At 39.6% G+C, this 20,947-nt stretch overlaps 2 protein-coding genes and 1 long non-coding RNA gene across 3 annotated transcripts; 2 read left to right on the top strand and 1 right to left on the bottom strand.

Annotated features, from left to right (window-relative positions):
- Positions 1-8,120: 8,120 nt before the first annotated feature.
- Positions 8,121-9,121, bottom strand: gemin7 (gem (nuclear organelle) associated protein 7). Its single transcript, XM_077611747.1, has 2 exons — positions 9,011-9,121; positions 8,121-8,821 (listed from the first exon to the last, which is right to left on the bottom strand). Exon 2 carries the CDS (start codon positions 8,806-8,808, stop codon positions 8,425-8,427), a length of 384 nt encoding a protein of 127 aa, XP_077467873.1. The 5' UTR covers positions 8,809-8,821; positions 9,011-9,121; the 3' UTR covers positions 8,121-8,424.
- Positions 9,122-10,789: 1,668 nt separating this feature from the next.
- calm3a (calmodulin 3a (phosphorylase kinase, delta)) lies at positions 10,790-17,406 on the top strand. Its single transcript, XM_077611317.1, has 6 exons — positions 10,790-11,018; positions 13,797-13,827; positions 14,235-14,378; positions 14,974-15,080; positions 15,478-15,613; positions 15,761-17,406. The coding sequence occupies exons 1-6, from the start codon at positions 11,016-11,018 to the stop codon at positions 15,787-15,789; spliced, it is 450 nt and encodes a 149-aa protein (XP_077467443.1). The 5' UTR covers positions 10,790-11,015; the 3' UTR covers positions 15,790-17,406.
- Positions 17,407-17,916: 510 nt separating this feature from the next.
- Positions 17,917-20,866, top strand: LOC144083450 (uncharacterized). The gene is made up of 3 exons (XR_013303550.1): positions 17,917-18,190; positions 19,841-19,916; positions 20,625-20,866. It is a non-coding gene; the product is annotated as an uncharacterized LOC144083450 (long non-coding RNA).
- Positions 20,867-20,947: the final 81 nt, after the last annotated feature.

Genomic DNA, 20,947 nt, shown 5'->3' with positions numbered 1-20,947 from the left:
CTTAACTTGACTTCAAAACATTTTGCCAAAGACTATGACTGTGTTTGGACTTGTAATTCCATAAAAAGCAACCTACCATCTTTTCCACATCACTGTTATGGCCTCACAGTCTGAATGTGTACATTAAAAATCATCTGCTAATCGGTACTCGATACTTTTGTCATTTTATATTGCTTTTAACTGCAGCAGTTGCAATATTACCGCTATAGCTGCATATTTAACCTCAGTCTGCAGAAGGTCCCCACCTTGTGGACATCCTGTGTGGCTCCAGTTTTTTTTACCTAGGTCTACAATGTCTTCTGTGTCTGTGCTTACTACTGTCTTGCTACTACAACCAAGGGAATTTCTTGAATACGGGATGAAATAAAGTTCTAATCTAATCTAATATAACAGTTATGGCAGATTGGTTGGGAAAAACTGTCTTATAAGTTTGTGCTACAGAAATTTGAAGACAAATATGCAAACATAGCTGCTCCATTAGGTCACATCTGACCCAAGGTTAGAGCTCTTGTCATTGCACCTTATTCTTTCTGCTGTGCAGCACTCAGCGTCTCCTCTTCCCGAGCCAAGTTAGCCGGTCTCCCCCACCAAGACACGACCCCCCGCGACAGGTTGTTCCGACAACTTCCAATTCATCTCCCTGCACAGAAATTTGGAAAACAAAGCATAAGGCAGGTGGACGTCACGCAAGGCCTTGTTTGTGCAATTTACTGATACGACGAAGATTAACGACGAGTTCATTTGTATTGTTCAACCAAAATCTAATTGAGCACCCAGAGAAGTGCGTCATGAAGCAGGATGAGTCACAAAAGTAAAGTACCCCAAAAGCCAGGAATTGAACAAAGAATCTGAATGCCCATAAAAAGCAGCGTAATATTCTACCAAAACAAACTTGCTTAAATAAAATTATGGATGGAAATGGTATGAATCAGTTAAACAAATATGAAAATACTTTATTTATAATAAACTTACAGAACTACCCATCCCAAGTTTTAGGTGAAGAGTGACTATAGAGGACATGGATGTCATAACATTGCTAACACTTGTTTTTGGTTGTTTTTCTTGTTAAAACAGAACAAAGTGATGGATAAATTAAAATTAAAGTTGAATGTTGGTCAATACAAATGGAGAGTCTTAAAGTATATCAATAAAATAATAAGTTAGGTATGAATTTTCCTTTTTGCGACTTTGCGTAAATAATGTCCACCAGTACTTTTACATCTAATTTCAAAGCCTAATTTTTAGGAATGACTTTGCAACAAAATGAAAAAAAAAATATGAAGAGAATGATTTGTGTTTTGGCTAGGAAGGACAATTGGTTGTCTGAAAGTAGAGAAAGAGATAAAAGACAAAATTGTATTGATGTTCACATACTGGCATGTGATCAGGTGACGTTATGTACAAAAGGCAGACACGCACATGTAAACAAGGTTTGACGTTTTTTCATTCAGTATTGACAAATTCTAGAGTGATTTTTTTATGCTGACAGGACATAATACCTTTCCTGAGCTTAATGTCTGTAGACAAGGATAAGTAGCGGTAACGGTGACCATAAATAGAATAAATACATAAATAAAAATAAACCGCACTTCCAGAAAGACTGCATTTTCATGCACAAATGGATTTGAGGGAAACAATATGAAACATGTTGCCAGTACATTACAAAACCCATCAAATACTTTGAAGTTTATTTAAGTTACTATCCATATTTTAGTTGATTAATTGTAAAAAAATACAGAACATACATATTTTGTTTTGTGCTAGTTTTCTGCTTGTTCCATACAGTATGAATTCCTACTCGTGAGAACAGGTCTGTTCATCCTATTTTACCGCAATGTCTATCAGTTTGTATGTTCCCTTTCCTGTAAATAACATCTCTGTAAATGCAAATATATGTGTGTGTGTGTGTGTGTGTGTGTTTAGTAATAGCAGGAAACTGACCTTTCATGTTGACACAATCTTAGCAGACCAATTTGTCATTTGAACTAAACAAACAAAAACGCCAGGCTTCATTCAACCCACGCAGATCACAAGCAGCTGACTTTTGGCGAGTCCTTAAACTGTAAACACAAGGCACGGCCACGGAGTTGATTGTGAGCGCCTTATCGTGAACCATAAGTTTTATTTATAGTAGGTCTCCTTGTGTGTCCTATAGCAGATGTCACGGGCCAAGAACAAAGTAACCCTCCTGAGTCCAGATGTAGCCAGGTGTGGTCTGCTGTCTCGGCATGTTGCCGTGAAAATGCATTCCCAGTGCAACATGTCCTGAGGCAAATAGTAAATTTTTATATCCCGCATTGGAAAAGTCATCATACGAGTCCGTGCGCTTCATTTCTTTGCGTGTCAGGATGCGACTGTCTTCATATTCTGTACATCTGTTCGCACTGATGTGTAGCAGGAAGAAAACTGCCGCTCAGGGCCTTCTAACTTCGAACAATCTTTCTAATCTGAAATACGCCACTACAACACAATACAGCTTGTGAAAAGAGCTAACTCACAATTCTCATCTCATCTCATTTTCTGAACCACTTCATCCTCACTAGGGTCGTGGGGGTGCTGGAGCCTATCCCAGCTGACTTCGGGCCAGAGGCGGGGGACCACACCCTGAATTGGTGCCCAGCCAATCGCAGGGCACGAGGAGACAAACAACCATTCACACTCATGCCCATAACCCTTTTTTATTTTATAACGTACGAATGTACAAATAATTAAGAATAGCAATAACATAATAATAATAATTGAGACTCGGCATTCCCATTTGTGGACATCACATTTTAGTTAGTTAGTTAGAACATATGTTCATTAACATGAATATGTATATTTTCATTAATATGTATTGTCCTTTTATTCAATAAATCAAACTCAAACATAGGTCACAAAATGTTTATTATGTGACATGACCCAAAATGTCATGTCCACTTTTTTCTCATCTCATTTTCTAACTGCTTTATCCTCACTAGGGTTGTTGGGGGTGATGGAGCCTATCCCAAGCTGACTTGGGGCCAGAGGCGGGGGACACCCTGAATCGGTGGCCAGCCAATCCGAGGGCACAAAGAGACAGACAACCATTCACTCTCATACCTATGGGCAATTTAGAGTGTCCAATCAGCCTACTATGCATGTTTTTGGAATGTGGGAGGAAACCAGAGTACCCGGAGAAAACCCACGCAGGCCCAGGGAGAACATGCAAACTCCACACAGGTGGACCGACCTGGATTTGAACCTAGGTCCTCCACCATCAGGCCAACGCACTAACCACTCATCCACCGGGCCACCGGGCCACCGGGCCACACTACTTAGATTTTCATACCGACTTCCTTATAGTAAAAAAACAAAGTTCCAACAGATTTACCTGTACTTCAACGCTGTGCCTCTCCTCGTATTGTGTTCAAGACTACAGTACCCGATACCAAGACCAGACCTCACTAAAACCAAGAGAAGATCAAGACTTAAAGGAGTGAGAAAAAAAAATCAAACTTAAAAACCTTATGCATTTTTTTAGTGCACTTTATTATGTTGCAGTCGCTCACATGGGTAATTTAACGACAATAATAAAATTAGTCTGTTATAAAAAGGAGGGTAACGTGGTGAATGAGAACTAGAACAGGGTGGTCATGGATATTAACATAACATAAGTAATCAAGAGATATTGACAATATCTTTTTGGTTTTGGTTATAAATGGAGAAAATGGCTTCCCAAAAGAACTTGATGCATTACCAGGATGTTTTGAAGACACAGCTCTCATTTAAGAATTGTATTGTAGCCAATTCCACACCCATGCCCTCATTGACGTCCCAGCGTTTGTCCGTCCTCCCTTGCGTGATAGAGTGATGTGACAGTAGAGAGCAGACAATGTCGGGTTACCCTGCTAAAATGGGAAGGAGGACGGAAGCATCCCGGCCGGGCGGGATTTTAGCGTCCCCCGCTCGCTTCTCCGTGCGACTCGAGTCCCGCTGATGATTCACCAGTCTGCACGATAAAAGGTTAGCGACCCCAATTTGAGTAAGGCGAGGAGGAGGAGGAGAAGAAGGAGGCAGATGAGGAAGGGGGATAATAAGAAGGGGAGGATGTGGGTGCCTACGTCAGAGGCACTTCCTAATAGGTAGATGTCCTTGTCCCTGACACAAGTAAATCACGACTCTCTGGGAGAAGAATAAAAGATGGAGAGATTGCCGTCTGTTCAGCGCAAAGCTGTTTTGGTGATGCGTAAGATGGGAGGGAGTCAAGTGGTGGAGATTAGTAAGTGATTTAAGATGTGTGAGGGGAGAGTGGGTGGGTGGGTGGATATGTAGTGGCGGGGAAAACAGGTGAGATCCCCAAAATGAGATGGGAGGAGGAACAATGGAAAAGTACTCTTGAGACATCTTGTAGTTGGCACTTAAAAGTGGGAAAAAGTTACCATAAATGCTGGGAAATCATTTCTTGCTTTACAATTAAAATATGGGAAAATCCTGAGTGTTACATCCCAAAAATCAAACCCAAAGTCACGCTTCTTCCACATCCGGGACGTCATGTTCCTCAACGTGCATATATAATCGTCCAAATGGAAGTAAGACGTCAGCAGCTGAACTGCATCATAGACACTTCTTAGTGGCATCTTCCTGTGTTTACCCCGGTGGGATAGGGAGTGGACGGTGATGGGGGCTTACAGACAAATTAAGATAAGTTTGATTGCGCTCTAATTTGCACTTCCCTTCTCCGCCCTCATCTTTATGGGGCTTCTAGCATACCCAGATTTTGGGAGTCTGTACCTCGCAAGAGAAGTTCCAAAGCAGAAATTTGTAGTTGTACATAAACACACAGGGAAGCCGTACTGCCTCTTTATCGGCCCGGGTTGCTGGAGTCAGGAAGTGAACTGGCCCTCACAATTACTGGAGCACCTCCAACATTCTCTGCTCAAATAAGTCCGAGGACCAACAGTGACTCAGCCATTCCTATTGTGACTGCCTCCAAAACACCATTGGATGGGCAAGAACATCAATGTTTTAAAGAGGCAGTGTTTTATCATGATAATCTTTAATAAATCAAAAAGAAAACAATTGAAATATTCTAGCGTGCAATACTTGAATAAAAACTAATATAAAGTAGTATTTCAAGGAAGTGATTGAGGTAGACATTATCTTATACATTTGTATAACTTACGTTAGCACGACACAGAGTCCCTTCTGTGCAATAACAATCCGCAATATTTTAGAATTTACCTTGTCAGGACGTGACTTTTTATATTTTTATATTACTTATTTACATTTTTTTACTGGGAAAACGCACTTTGTAGAGTAGCACCACCAATTTTGTTATACGCAGCTGTGTAGGTTGACAATAAAGGCTTTTGATTTTGATTTGATTTTTGATTGATGCGGGTCCTATTTTAGCCAATGAAATGTGAGGATCTCCAATTATAGTAATAAGTGGTGAGCTTTTTTTATTTAATACGAGCAATTTAGTTAACAATTTGCATTCCTAAATGCCTTTAGCAACTTTCTTTAAACATGGTCCTTTTTATTATGTTGACAATTTGGATACATTTCAATTGAAAGGATATTTGGGCCTATAAAATCATGTCCTCCAAAGAAATAATTAATGTTGCCAAGGTTTAAAGGTGTTGTCCGTCGCTTTTAAAAATGCTACTTCTGGACTTACTGTATTTACTTTTAGGTATTGCATCAGGAACAAAACATAACTCAGAATATGTATTCATCTCTGTAGTCCAAACAGAAGATCCCCAAGACAGTAAATCTGTTTCTCTTTCACCTTCTGTAATGCTTCAATCCATCCTAATGGGTTCTAGCAAATAAACAGCGGTGGTGCGGTCAGACAAATGTTATAAATGAAAGACACTAAAAATAAATTGAGCGTGATGTCACAGCCCAGTTATTTCAGTCCAGGTTGGGGCAAAGGATGATGGAGAGCTTCTAAAAGTTATCAGACACTTGCCAGGAAGCGTGAGAGTTAGGGCCACAAACAGGAAGGAGTTTGGAATGTGCTTCCTGAGTCTACAGGTCAGATTCTTTCTACCGTCACCGCTAACCAACTGTAGGCCAACACACACAGGCAGAGGCAGAAATGTTTTCGTATACGAAAAGCGGGGCCCGGCAGGAAAGTGCCAGGAGATAACGCCGAGACAGTGTCTCGTGGCGGCGTAACAAATTGGAGCTGCCATAACATTTTGGGCTTTTGTAATGGATGGCCACAAACGCTATGTAAAATGGGCCTCTAAAATCACTTACTTTTCCTTCATGAATTGTTTTTATATCCTACTCACCATTTTATCTTTTAGTTGGGCACTTATTTTACCTGTAAGAAAAACAAAAATTAGCACACAGTGTATTTTTTTTTCATGTCATCATAAATTACAATTGATTTGAGCCTTTTTTGGCCAACATTATATCACACACATACTTGCTCCCCTTATTAATGATTGCCATTCCCCTTATTAAGCCATTAAAAAACGTATAAATGCAACGCGTTACATATTTACTCACATAGGGTGCACTTAAGTCTTAAATTTCCTCCAAAGTGGACGGGGTGCCCAATCAGTATGCACTAAATACAAGATTCTGTAGATGTCGCTGTAGGACGCTGATAGCTTGACTTTCTGGGTACATTGCTTGCTGACACGCTATAGGTACTCGGCCGTTTGGTCGCTGCACTTTTGGTCGCTGGACGTTTGGTCACCCGGAAGGTTATTGATAATTACCATTTAAAATTGTTGCTCAAATTCCCTAAATACAAACTGCGAATTATTATTTAGTCATACTTAAAGCCCTATTAATTATTAGGCTAAAGAAAAGCTCCAAATGTCCCGGACTTTTATTGTTTTTTGTTGGAGAACTTGTTAAGACCCTGACTGACGTAGCTTCTTAAAGGGACAACTCATGTACATACAAACTCTTATACACTCACACATCGGCTCAGTGAAACTGCTCATGACCATTGTTGGCTTTTATTGATGCGTAGATCGTGTTGTTTTACCTTGTTTTGTCGGAGGACTTTTGGTCGCCGGACTTTTGGTCGCCGGACTTTTGGTCACCAGACTTTTGGTCGCCGGTTGTTTGGGTCCGGGCGACCAAACGTCACGCACGCTATAGTATTTATCCTGAAAAGGGTGGAAATGACTGACACACGTGCGCATATGATGGTTAAAACATCACAATATTAGCAGTCGACGATGACGTTTTCGTCTGCTACTAGTGACCGAGACGATCTGGATTAGAGCCGAAATGGGTAAAACGGGATCAGTTTTTACAAAAAATGTACTTTTTGTAAAACATTTTTTCCCGTACAAAAGTTGTGAGACGGCGTACACAATTTGAAATGATCTAAAAACGTGTATAATATGGGAAAACGTATAAGTTGACAGGTATGCATACAAAAACATTTATGTGCTGTTCATACAGAATAATATTCCCATTTTTGTCCATTTAGTAGCTGAAACAAAATGCATTACTTTGTATGCAAATGTAATGTACAGCCATCACGTGTTGGATATGCGTCGCCGCCACAGAAGTGAGAAGCGACAGAGCCTGAGGTTGGTGCCCATGTACTATACGTCTGTGTAAATAAAATTAACCTTGCTCGTCCTTGTGGGCTTCCTGATTGAATCACACGGGCGCTCCATGACGTCATTTAAGTCATATTTCGGATTAGGGAGGGCGAAGAGGAGGGATGAGTCACTCCCTCATTGATGACTGTCTCCATTGAGTGGCTGGATAATTCAGCTACAAAAAAAGGAGAAAGACGCAGGCGGAACACGGCCGACTAATGGCACTCAAATAAAATGACTTATTGGGAAGTCGCAAAACACACCTTTTAGGGAGATTAAATAGTATTGATGTTGCCTGTTCATCAGGCGCACAACAATGAGGAAGGCTGCGACTCGGAATGCTTTTAATGGTCAGATGTGTGCCGCTTGACTTCGTTGTGTTATGGGAAATAATTAATAAGCAACTTGTCATTGTGTTTGCAGCTCTTTTTGGCAAGGCCTTTGTTAAATTTCAAGTCAATAGAATTTGTAAACGTATATCAGAGGTTCGGACATCCAAATGGATAGTGATGAGATTAATGACTCTGTTGCATGAATATAGTGAGGGTTTTTTTCTTTTAAAAAAATCAAATTGCATTTAATTTGACTTTAACTGGTTTTATTTATTTTTACAAAAGTATTTTTTGAACCAAGTACAAAAAATGTCAATTCAACAATTCGAGACAAAGAGACATCCAAAATTCAGCTTTTACAACTGTCACAATCCATTATATCCTGTATTAATATCAGCTGCAATGATATCATTCATGTTCATTCTTACCAAGATAAGAGCATGAAAAAAAGGGGATTACACCGCCATCTTGTGACAGCAACGAGGCTGTGCATCTAGTTCCCTCAAAGTCTCACATCTGTATGTAAACAAGGCCAATACAAAAAAAGTTCATAAATCAAACGAGTATGAAATGACGTCCTGGCACCTAATGAGCGCCTCCTTCTGGACCCCGATGGGAGTGTGCAGGTCAGAAACCTGCAGGTTGAGCACGTCGATGTCACAGCCGCGGAACGTGGCGTCCACTGTCACGTCGCCGTGCATGCAGATGTTCACTTTTTTGTCTCGCGTGGCCAGCACACACCTGAGGAAGCGTTCTCGCAGTTCTGCGCGCATGCGCTGCTCACGCTTCAACTCCTCCGGATCCGCGCATGCGCCTGAAGACGCGATGGTGGTGCTACACAGGCCGATATAACGAGGGGAATTAGGGTCGAACCCACGGCCGTGTGGGTCGGGTCCTCTTGGCAGGCGAAGCACGGGCACCGTTTTTTCCATTCCTTGAATTGACCTTGTTAATAAACAGAATACAAGAGCGAGTAAAACGTCGGTAAAACACGTGTTGTTTTTGTAGTTTTAGCAAAGTTAAAAAGCATCTTTTGACACTCGTGGTGGTGCGAAAAAGAATAGTGACTGTTCTCAAAGCACAACTTTCATTGATTAGAAGACCTCATTTAGAATAGTTGTAGTTTACACTTACCGACTTTGCCTTTTAATTGTACGCGGTTACCAAAACGCAACGTTGTTTAGTGTTCTTCTACTGAGCCTTTCATTGCCGGTTTGCTTTACAAGAAAGTGAACTACTGCCACCTGATGGACAGAAGAAAAACTATAGGTCTATTGCAGGACCAGAAGGATAGCTCCTACGTTTACATCATCATTTACATCATTATCTATTGGCAGAATTTGTCATAAATATTTGTTTAATTACTATTATTGTTCCATCTATCATAATTAAACAGGAAGCATCTTATTGTCTTGTTTCCCATATTTTTCTGTGCTATTCTAAAATAAAAACCCTTCATTTGAAACAATTCAAAATAAATAAATGCATTAAATCCATGCATTCTTGTTATCTTTAAATGGTATACACCTAGAACTACATCTATGAAATCTACTTTATATTTCTCGGTAAATGCTTTTGTTCTTTTCATTTTCTGACTGACCAAAAATTGCAAATCGGTTTCACAAACATTATTTTCTCAAATTAAATCAGTCTCAAAAGGGTACATTTACATAAAATGTACACAAAAAATAACATCTAATCAAGTATAACCATACAACTACCTCTCCGATAATTTAAGAGTATATTTTGTTGCCTAATTTATGACAGTTCTGAGATCGATGGTTCCATTTCTTTTCGTCTTATTCCACTAAAGTGTCACACAAACCATTGATATATTTGAAGGCCTCAAAAATTCATGTGAAAATCTTGGATATATTCATGGTTACTGAAAACATGCGTGACTCATGAATGTATTTGTGTGAAACATTTTTTACACAAATCCCTTCTCAGGCAAACTACACGCTGTATCAAGGGGGCATTTCATTTGAGCTCCAGTGGAGAGCAGTTTTCTTGGCCCAAAGGACGCGCAATGAACCAATAAAGCACGGAACCAGCACCATCCTTATTTTAGTTGAAAAGGGGATATGACTGCATCAAATCTTGTTGTCATGCAATATATACTACCTAAAATCCCTTGGTGATGCACATCTTGAGCACCAATGCAGGGGTAGGGAACCTATGGCTCACGAGCCATATGTGGGTCTTTTAATTGAGTGTTGAAATGAAAAAAAAAAGAACACCTTCTGAGTATGGCTCTCAATGAATAGCATTTAAAAATATGACCTATTTCTGTCTCTCTCTGTCCAAAAGCTCCACCTTTGGCTTATATGTTTCACTGCCATTGACGGCACTAGACGTCCAATCCATTTTGATTAGGAGAGACTGGCAGGCAGTAAGAATGGATAGGACGTCTAGGGCCGTCAATGGTAGTCAGTGAATCAAATGAGTGTCCTATAAATAATACATTTTCATTTCTTCTCATCACTGTCAACTTTGTGCATGTGTTTGGATTGTTTTGATACTGTAATATGTTCCAATGTGTTTGTTCTTTCTTAGTATGTATGTGAATACTGTTAATAATAATTAAATAATACATTCAAGTAATATTTCAATGTTGACGGATTGTCATGGCTTGATTGTGTTTACCAGTTAATAGTATTGTCAGTTTTAATCCTCCATACAGCTCCATCCTCTTTATGGCGTGCTGCGATGGTATCCTTGCGCATATGGTGTTATAGTCCAACATAGACCCCTCGGTAGCGTTGTAAAATAAAATCCAAATACTATGTAACAAAGATAAAATAATTATTTATGAAATAAAAAGCTCTTCTAAATAATAAATACGACTATTTTAGCACGTTATTTGACAGTGTGTGGAGGTCAAGCCATGTTTAGGCGGAAGGATACACTCGTCCGAGTGGAGCATGACAGGCCGGCGTCTCTCGTTTGAGGTTTCCGGGCAACTCTACTGCAATCACGCTGTACAGCTTAATAGATTCCTAGCTATACACACGAATAAAGCTGAATCAGATTCGAGTATTCCTGCCAGAGTGCGTGCCGCTGAAGCATTTTAAGCCTCCAAGCTACCACTTGACGTTTTTTCCCCTTTCTCCATCTTTCCGGAGCTCGTAAAGGCAAAATGGTGAGTACCAGGCCAACGACGTGGTTAGCTAGCTTGGGCATGATAGTGAACGTCTCTCGATGCTTCATTTAACGTCATTAAAACTGCCTCGCCGCGATGCTTTCCATTTTAAAAAATAACAGTTATTTAGCCTTTAATTGAACATTCCATTTTTTTTTTTCAAACAAGCATGTATAGCTAAAATAAACGATAACGATACGGGCTTTATAACGGTACCGATCGGATAGTCCGAATTGATTTTAGAAGATATTTTGCAGTATAATTATTATATTTTGCGAATATACTCGTTTTTACCCAAAAATGTTGTATTAATATATTTTTAAAAAAACCTTTACTGCGCATTTCGTATGTTTTTATGTGCAACTCAACACTGCATCCATGCCATTGCGGCGTAATAGCAAATTCGATGATTTCCAATGGCGTTTATTTGAATTATTTCCTGCACTGGTGAGTTTTTTTTCCCCTTGCAGCCTCCTCGTAGCTAAATGTGACCGAAGAAGAGTGGGCGTGGTGGTGCAGAAAGGGGCTGCTAAGAATAGACCACCCGGCCTCGGTGTTATCTTGAAACTCATCTCGTTTCTTCTAACCTTTTGCGAGGAGGCAGATGCAGAAAATGGTCGTTAACGCCGTCGTCTATGGTCGCACAATTAGCCGTCTGCAGCTGGCCAACATCAACAGGGGGTTATGGATCATGGACATGCGCAACAAGCGTTAAAAAAAAGCCGATTCCAGCACCCCTGTTGCATTACATAAGAGCAGTGCTCACAGGTAGTCGTTGAGGGATGGTTAACATGTGGACGTAAAGACGGCATGGCTCCTGCGCCATGCCGCTGAACCGCATTCTGCTCTTGCTGAATGAGCCTCCATGCCACCCCCCATCCCCTTTCCTCCTCCCGTGCCACCCACCCATCCCATCCGATCCCATCCCCCCTCCCGCTTCCAACCAAGCCATGCTTGGCGCAGTAGGCTGTCATCATCTGCAGTGCACCCTCCTCGCAATGAGAAGAAACTATTTGCAAAGGCCACCTCAACTATGATAACTTCCCTGTCTAATAATCATTTTTAAAAAGAGAGGGTTATCATTTGCATTGTCTTGAAGCTTTCTTAGTAACCACCTCCACCTTCAGATGACTCAGTTAAATTGACTTGAAGATCCAGTTGCATTGCGCCCACCTTGAGGAAAAAAAACACTCAGTGGGAGACTTAAAAGGTGAAGTGCAATTTTGGACGCATTTCGTTGCGATCGGGGCTTCAGATATAGAATACTTTTAGATTTAAGGATTATCCATGCGTTGGGAAACGTGATTTTCCGCCAGCCCCTCCCAGTCAAAATCAATTTGAATATTTTTGCGATTAGTTGAGTGATCAGTTCATTTGGGACTTTTGAATTACGTCATGTTGAATTGTCATATTTAAATAAATTTACCTTGCTTTTACATCTTGGCAGGAAATGTGCTGTAGATCCCCAAAAAAGTAGTCACTGAGAAAAGTTGGATTAATATAAATTAAGGCTTGGCTAAATGGGTATATCAATATATTGATTTGATGGAATCATTGCTTATGGATTTCATTTTAGTTGAAGAAAACCCTGAAAAAACTTGATGTTTTTTTCAATAATTCACAATAAATAAATAAAAAACTCAATTTATGGCCCAGGCCTAATGTAACTAGTAACATTATTATTGTTGAATAAACATAAACATAATTCATTTTTTTTCCCTTACCAATTTTCCTGAAAGTTTCTAACGTGTCACAATTTCAATGTGATTCTACCCACGCAGTCTGTTCCTCAATTAAAGACAAATATTCTCAAGAGGGGTCAGAAAAAAATACTTTTAAAGAAGTCATTTATGAAAAAAAGAATCCTGACAAACTATAAAGAAATAAACTATTGTCAATCATGGAAATATCAATGCTGTTTTCCCTTTTCTTTTGACAGTAGTGCAACAGGTTGGCTACACATTGATAAGAAATTTGAACCTTTCGTGATTTCAATTAAAGATTAACAAATAAAGGTGCTTAAAGGCAGTGATCTTCTGTGTGCTACATAGGCGACCCTATTCACGTCTCACTAATTATAGCGGACGCGCGTATTTCAGGCCGTGGCGTATTTATACCCGGCCCTCATCACACTTTCGCAGCTTTAACTGGACACGCTGTCTGACTTGGACAGATCTCGTAAAGACCTCACACAGGTGCCATAGTGACATGTCAGGTAAAGTTAAAATTGAATTGTCATTACATTTCTAGCTTTTTTACATCCGGGGAAATTACCAAATGATGGTTAAGGCAGTGTGATGAAGTATTTTATTTCATATCCAAGTATTGTTGTATCACAGTTTAAAACGATTTGAAGAGGAAAGCTTGATTGCTACATTGAACTCAAGTTTGTCAGTTATTTTGGCAGGTATAGTGATTAATACAACAAAAGAGGCTTCAAAAAAGTTGACTGACCTTGAAATCATTTCATTCTATTCGAATAAAAGCATGCAATATGTAAAACAGTTATGAAAAAGGTAAAGGAATTTTGTTTTGCATTCTTAATGCTATTGATCAACTTGAGTGTTAACAGAAGGGCAAGACTTGTGAATTTCTTTCATTCATTTTAATGCTGTTTTTAACATTTTCTCACTTTATAAATTGATCTAAAATAAGGAAGCGCATTGATTAATAATACAAATATATGTATATATAATTATGACTGAAACCTGTCGTAATGAGGTCTTCTCAGGGAAAGTGAGCCACTAGTGATTTGTCAATGTCCTTTTCTGTCAACAGGCGGACCAGCTGACCGAGGAACAGATCGCAGGTGAGTACATAGCGCGGCGATGCCGTTAGCTTTAGCAGCTCTGAGGTGACAGAGAGATGATCGACTGCGGAGGATAAACGCTTAGCCTGCGGTTGTCACTTGGTATTCTCCGACAAGCCGGTTGACATTCAGCCAAAGTCCCGGAAATCAGCGGGGCTGTGAGTCAGTCTCCTCTGCAAAAGAAACCTCACATATTTGTTTCCCAGTCCGAGCTATAAATTCACTCCTGCTTTTGCTTCGGCTTCCTTCCAGCATTCATTTACTTAGGCATTAGGAATGAGTCATAAGCACACAGAGACACACACAAATACACGTTTGATACCGCTTAATTTGGCGCGTCTCTTCTACCGGGTGGGAGTCTCTGGGTGTCACGGAGGACCGTGTGAGTTAATTGTGTCAACTTGCAGAGTTCAAGGAAGCGTTCTCGCTGTTCGACAAGGACGGCGATGGAACCATCACCACCAAGGAGCTGGGCACGGTCATGCGCTCCCTGGGACAGAACCCCACTGAGGCCGAGCTTCAGGACATGATCAATGAGGTCGACGCTGACGGTGAGAAGCACACCGCGTTCGGACTTGACGTAATGTATAAATGTGTTAAGGTTGGTGGCAACAGCGTCATGAATTAGTCATGAAACAAATGCTTGATTTGGTCAGAGGTCTACGTACATAAAAATGCTTTTTTAACAGTTTCTTGTCTTTTTCTGTTAGCTATAAAAAACATGAAAATTAAAAAAAACAAGGGAAATTTACAAACCTTTAAACCTGATTCTTGTAAATATAATTCCCAGTTGCTGGTTGAAATAATATAAACATTTTTACCACTGTTTATATATTTGTCAAACCCTCAAAATGCATTTTTTTTACGCTATCAGTTTTGTGTTAAGGTTGGTGGCAACAGCGTTATGAATTAGCGTTCGTTCAGTGATTTGAATTAAAAATTGTGCGAGATTACAGATACTACAAGTTGAGTTTGATGTGCAACTTTACAGTAAACAATGCCAGTACAAAGTTGAGTATTGTAACCAATTTTAATGATGTTTGCTTGGTTACTCAAGCAAGATGCTAATGCACCACCTGAATGTTTACATATTTTAAGTTGTATTTCAATTTTTTTTAACGGGAATTGCTTTGTTTACCTGGTTAGGAAATGGGACAATTGATTTCCCGGAGTTCCTGACAATGATGGCGAGGAAGATGAAGGACACAGACAGCGAAGAGGAGATCAGAGAAGCATTCAGAGTCTTTGACAAGGTCTGGAACGTTGCAAAACAATGGCCACCGTCCACTTTCTGCCAAACGTCTCCATGTGCTACCCCTAGCCTTTTTTGTTTCACCAATACAATGCCTGTAAATTTAATTCAGGAATCAACACATTTGTTATTGATTGACCAACATTTACCTTGCGGTAGGGTTCATGCAAATGCAGCGACATCTTGATTTAGGAGTTTAATTTGTTCAAATGAATATATAGCCTTTATCTAAAAGCAAAAATGTCTAAAACTGTGTTTGTCAATCACTACCGCTACTCTGCTTGGAGTACTTACATTCCGTGTTGCAGCCATTAGTTAATTCGTTTTCGCCAATGATTTTTTTCTTTTATTGCAGCATACATTGATTAAATGTACTTAATTAAGACAACCCTTTGCAGGATGGCAACGGCTACATTAGCGCAGCAGAGCTACGGCACGTCATGACCAACTTGGGTGAGAAGCTCACTGACGAGGAGGTCGACGAAATGATCCGTGAGGCCGACATCGACGGCGACGGTCAGGTCAACTACGAGGGTGAGATGATCGGGATGCCAAAGATAACCTTGTCAATCAGTCACTTCAAGGAGAAGGTTGCTTGCAAAACACTTGCAAAAGGATAGGAAGGTTTACAAAATGAGAAGTCATGAATAAAGCTCAAATTGTGTGTTTTTTATCTTCCAGAATTTGTCCAGATGATGACCGCCAAGTGAAGAAAAGGCCGAATTTTCTCTTAAACGTTGCTTGTCCTCTTGAGATAACTGTCTTTAAGAACATAAAGGAACAATTGTCAGCCGATGCCCCCCCTGTCCCCTCCCTTTACGCCCCTTAAACCAAACAAATCATTTCACGTCGAATTTGGCCACTTGATACAAATCCAAATACTTCTGCGGTATCTGTTAAGCAATCAACCACAGACGAATCCCCGAAGAAGTTAACGGACCAAGCTTTAAGAGGGCCAATGGCCTTTTACTTCCGACCAAGATTCTGCCGAGTCACCTAGCTCATGAATAATTTAGCGGGAAGAGCGAGGCTGCCACTGCAAGGGCGCTGGGTAGGAAAGGAACCGATGCCACCGATCACTTTCGAGAAGTCGGTTATTCTAATCTCTCCGCTTCCACAAAGAAAATCACCTCTTTACTAGCACCGGTGGTGATTCTCTCAATATCAATTTGACTACTCTTGCATGCAGCCGTTCTGTGGTGGTCTCCTGTCTCGACAAGGTGGTTCTGATCTGATAAGAGGTAGTGGTCAGATCTTGTATACAGTGGAGGTATATACTTTCATATATAGCTATATATCTGTTAAAAAAACAAACAAAAAAAGTGTCACTGTTGATTATTTCAAGAGCAACTAGTTGCAGTCTGTGGTGTTCATTGGTGCTTGGTTGGGGGGGGAAAAAAAAGCATTTGAAAAGTTTGGCTAAGAAGACCGATATGGGTGCTCTCTCGTTTTTGAGCCGGTGGCTTTATGCATCGCCACGGCAACCGAGCGGGAGCGCTCGTGTGATTTGTTGCTTGAGGCTGATTGTTGTGAAGACGCTCCCGAGGACTGCTGTTAATACATTTGTTCTGCAAACTGATACAATATCGATGTAATGCTTTCTGTGTTCTAAAATATGTGTTGACAAGAAACTTTGGTCACAAAACCTCTCTCTTGCTCTCTCTCTCTCTCTCTATATATATATATAAATACATGTATATGTAATATACAGTATATTGGTGTGTTGTAAGTTTTGCATCGCCTGTTGTTGAAGTAATAGTAAATGGCCGTGCTGTTTTCTCTTTGGTTTGGAAATGTGCCATAACATTCTCTCAATGCCTCAACCTTCTCTCGCAAGATAAACTATGTCTACCATATTCTCAAACTAGATTACATAACAGCACGTGTTGTATATCATGGTGTGGATTTTGCAAAAAGGAAACACTATTTGACTGCTGCGATAACTCGTCTTTCCCTCATTTTTCACCCTCGTTGGCTGTTGCTTCTTCAGTTTGTAGTCCAGTGGTTTCACCTCCAACCTGCTTGCTCGTTTTACTCAACCGAGTACTACTTGTATATTTACAATTACCTAACGTGGTCGGCCTGTTCTAATAAAACACGAGAATGGTTGTAGCAGCGAATTGGAGTGGTTTAAGAATTTGAACAAAGCGAATCATGGTTGAAGAGATTGAACGTTAAGATCACGTCGAGGCATGTCAATCAGTGATGTTTGATTCTGAGATGAGGACGTAAACGTGAATGGACTGTTACCTTCTGATGGTGTCCCAAAAGATGTAAAGATGTGATATATTTTCCAGAAATCAATAAACTGAATGAGCTTTACTTCACTTCAACTTTCAATGTCATGTCTTGGGCTCATGGTTTCCTTCTTTTCTCCATGTCCAAACTTAGGTAAATTTCTTCCAGATCGATTCACCATCACAGTACAGCTCACATCTTAAGGTAATAATGACATCTTGTAAAAGTAATTAAAATATACTTAACAGATGTAATGTTTACTTCTGTTAAAACTCTCACACTGTTCAGGCATGTACAGCTAAAACAGCAATGTTAATTTTTTTTTAAAGGATTTATACATATGACGTGTCTACAAATGTATCCGTTCATAAAGATAATTCATGAATATTTCAATTGCTGGCTGTTTTCCAAGCAGTTTCCAGAGGGGGAAAATATTTCTTTACACTTCAACTACAGGGTTATTGCTTAAGTTCACCTAAGACATTACAATACTAATACTACAAATTCTGCTGAGTTATATTTTTCTGAGTACATTCCAGAGGGCATAAAACTCCAATAAAAACTTGTTCAATGTTCAAATTGTCATGCCTGAGTGACATCAAGGTGTCGGTAAGGGAATTTTTTTCACTGCCTTTCCTTTCTGAAATACTCTGTTAATAGTTTTTTCCCTGCCAGTTGAATACATTTCCCACCTAGGATTGCTCCGCCTCAAACGGGGTCAGATTGAGTCACCCAATCCCTCGACTGGAGAAAGCACCCAGGCAGCATCGTGTTATATTTAGTGGCTCAAGGGATTGCTCCTGACCCTTTGCCCCCCATGCAACTGAGAAGAGCGTGAACCTTCCGGGCCAAAGCGACCAGAGTGCCTCATAGGTGAGTAGATGTGATTGGTCGCCTGTCCCAGCACTGTATTTGCATTCACTGAGGTTAGCAGACCGACGAGACGAATTAAGGAAGAGAATCACACACAGCAGTAAAACAAATGCTGTCACAAGGAGGAATTAATGGTTCTCCTCTGGTTGGGGCATGAAGAGCACTTACTCACACGCTAGAGGACGTCGTTACACAAATGCTTGATTTGGTCAATAGTCTACGTAGTACATGAAAATGCTTTTCCAAGTTTCTTGCCTTTTTCTGTTAACTCTAAAAAACATGAAAATTAAAAAAAGGAAATTTACCAACCTTTCAACCTGATTCTTGTAAATATAATTCCCAGTTGCTGGTTGAAACACTTGTTATAATTTTTTTTTACCACTGTTTATACATTTGTCAAACCCCTAAAAATGCATTTTTTTTCTTTTTTTTACACTGTCAGTTTTGCCATTCACAAAGATTGCATACAGATGGAATTTTCCACAATATCCAATTGATGTTAGTCCTGTCCACCGACTTTAATGGGAGAGTTTTCCCATTTCTAATAATTAATGACACTTATAATCATTTCATTCTGTCCCATTTAGTCCACCATACCATTTTACTTATTAGTACCAATTAATATTCAGTTGCTTTCTAACAGTATCATGAATCATTTGTACCAACATAGACTGCCTTTTCAAATTATTCCCTCCACATTTTACACATTAGACCCCAAACTTGACTACTTGTGGGTGCTCTACTGTTGAATAGATCAACTATAAAGTAGGAAATATATTATTAATGGCATAAATCTTTCTCTTAAGAGGTGTGCCAGTAGCCATCATTAGTGTAGAGAGCATCCTCAGATTCCATTAGGGCTTGGATGACCTTAAATTGAATCAGCGTTGTCTAATTCCATTTGTGTGGTTTTTGTCTGTAAATTGTCTGCAGGATGGGGAAAATCCTCCCTGCCTTTTTGTATTATAGACGCTTGCTCTTCGGTGCTTTTGTTTTCAGTTATCTTTCAACGCACATCAAATACTACATCAGCTTAATGTCAGTTGGTAAAAAAAAAAGTATTTCAGCCTGGCATAAAAGCATAGAAGCACCTTTTTTTTTTTCCTCTCCTCACCATATAGGTTTATTTTTTATTTTTTATGGATTGCACTATAAATGGGGGGTAACATTAGAACTAGTGAGTAGACTGAATTTTGGCATCCTGTAAGGCCTGTGTCTAATTATGTGCATGCCAGTCTGGAATTGATATTTCTGTTCATTATCTTGGTGAGTTTGTGTGAGATTGAATGATTCCAACATTAAAAAAAAATCTGTTTTTGATCGGCCGTTTAAGCATAAAAGTTGAGTATTGCTCAAGTTTCAATTATTTTATAACATTTAAAGGGAACTTAGAAAGGGGGAACTCGTTAAAGCTTGGGATGTCTGAGTTTGAATAAAATAAATGTTGTCTTTTTTTTATTATTGACACATTAGTAAGGACTCAGTCAGTCGTTCCACCGCTATATTGTCTCAATAAACATTTTGCATTGCCATGGAAGCCCACATCTGCACTTAACTCGGATCTTTTCATTACCGTTTGAAGTTTCTCAGTTCGTGTCGTTACATATTTTTGACTGCTTAAAGTACTGAAATGACCAATTTTTTTTCCAGCCAGTATGAAATCACTTGTTCGTGCAGTGCTAACGACGAGTTCGTAAACATCTTTGCACGAGTGAACTGCTTGTTTGCAAGTTTTGACATTTGTTTCTCAATGTTTGACAGCCCCCAAGTTAGAGCTTTAATGTCTCCTCCTCCATGTTCACAATGCACAATTGCAATACTACATTTCAAATGGGAAATTCCAGAATTCCAGCCTGCTTTTTATTATTTACTGCACTGTCATTTTTTGATATGTCTTAAATATACCTTTTAAGGATTTGTCATTAGTTTTGTTAAGCACAATTCCTGTCTCTGGAAGTGGACACTTTACTTATTACCCGCATCCTCATTGGCGTGTATTTCGTGCTACTGTAATGAAAACTTGCCACGAGCCACTTGAATGCGTCAGAAACTTGTTTGAGCGCTTCCCACTCATCCGTGCCAACCAATCATCCATAACCTTGGAAAATCAACACATTGTTCACCTCACGAATGCCAACATGGCGCTCCGAAGATGAGAATTCACATGGCAAGTGCGATTTTGCAACCTGATCCCCATGAAGCAAACATTGGCACTGTCCTGCTCTAATGATACCTTTGGCCAATTAGACAAACAGAGACAGGAAACAAGGCAATATGTGATTACTTAGAATTGTTTCTATTTGTTTGTGTCGTTTTGTCTCATCTCTGCTTGCTGTTTGCTAGCCGTAAAAAAACAGGATTATTGGCCTCGTATTCTACATCAATGTGATTTTTCAGTCATATTTTAACACTTATCTCTTTTATGATCTTGCAGGGGTGAATTGATGTAGGAGAAATCTGAGGTTTATTTCAAGACATCCGTTTTTTGGTTGGCTTGCAAGCGATAAGAGTGCTATGGTGGCAGTGGAAGTCAACTCACTTAACCAACAGCAACGGTTTAGTAAGTTTGGTTGGTTAACAATTTCAAATTATTAATAAAATATAATGTGCAACATCTAACTGACCTTGAATGTCAAAGAATTACACATGAATATTTAAAACAACCACATAACTTTAGACAGACTGAATTTTTTTGAATGTACACTAATTAGGCACATATTAATGAACATATATATATATATATATATGTAAATGTGT

Source organism: Stigmatopora argus, chromosome 10 (assembly GCF_051989625.1).
Source record: "Stigmatopora argus isolate UIUO_Sarg chromosome 10, RoL_Sarg_1.0, whole genome shotgun sequence".
Classification (NCBI taxonomy): Eukaryota; Metazoa; Chordata; class Actinopteri; order Syngnathiformes; family Syngnathidae; genus Stigmatopora; species Stigmatopora argus.
The sequence above is the reverse complement of the archived record's forward strand: the minus strand, read 5'-3'. Positions and strand labels throughout refer to the sequence as shown.

Bases quoted from the DNA above. Each gene is read 5' to 3' on its own strand.
- gemin7 (XM_077611747.1), bottom strand. From the start codon at position 8,808: ATGGAAAAAACGGTGCCCGTGCTTCGCCTGCCAAGAGGACCCGACCCA.
- calm3a (XM_077611317.1), top strand. The intron at 14,379-14,973 runs GTGAGAAGCACA...TTACCTGGTTAG, and splicing joins CAATGAGGTCGACGCTGACG to GAAATGGGACAATTGATTTC. The intron at 15,081-15,477 runs GTCTGGAACGTT...AACCCTTTGCAG, and splicing joins CATTCAGAGTCTTTGACAAG to GATGGCAACGGCTACATTAG.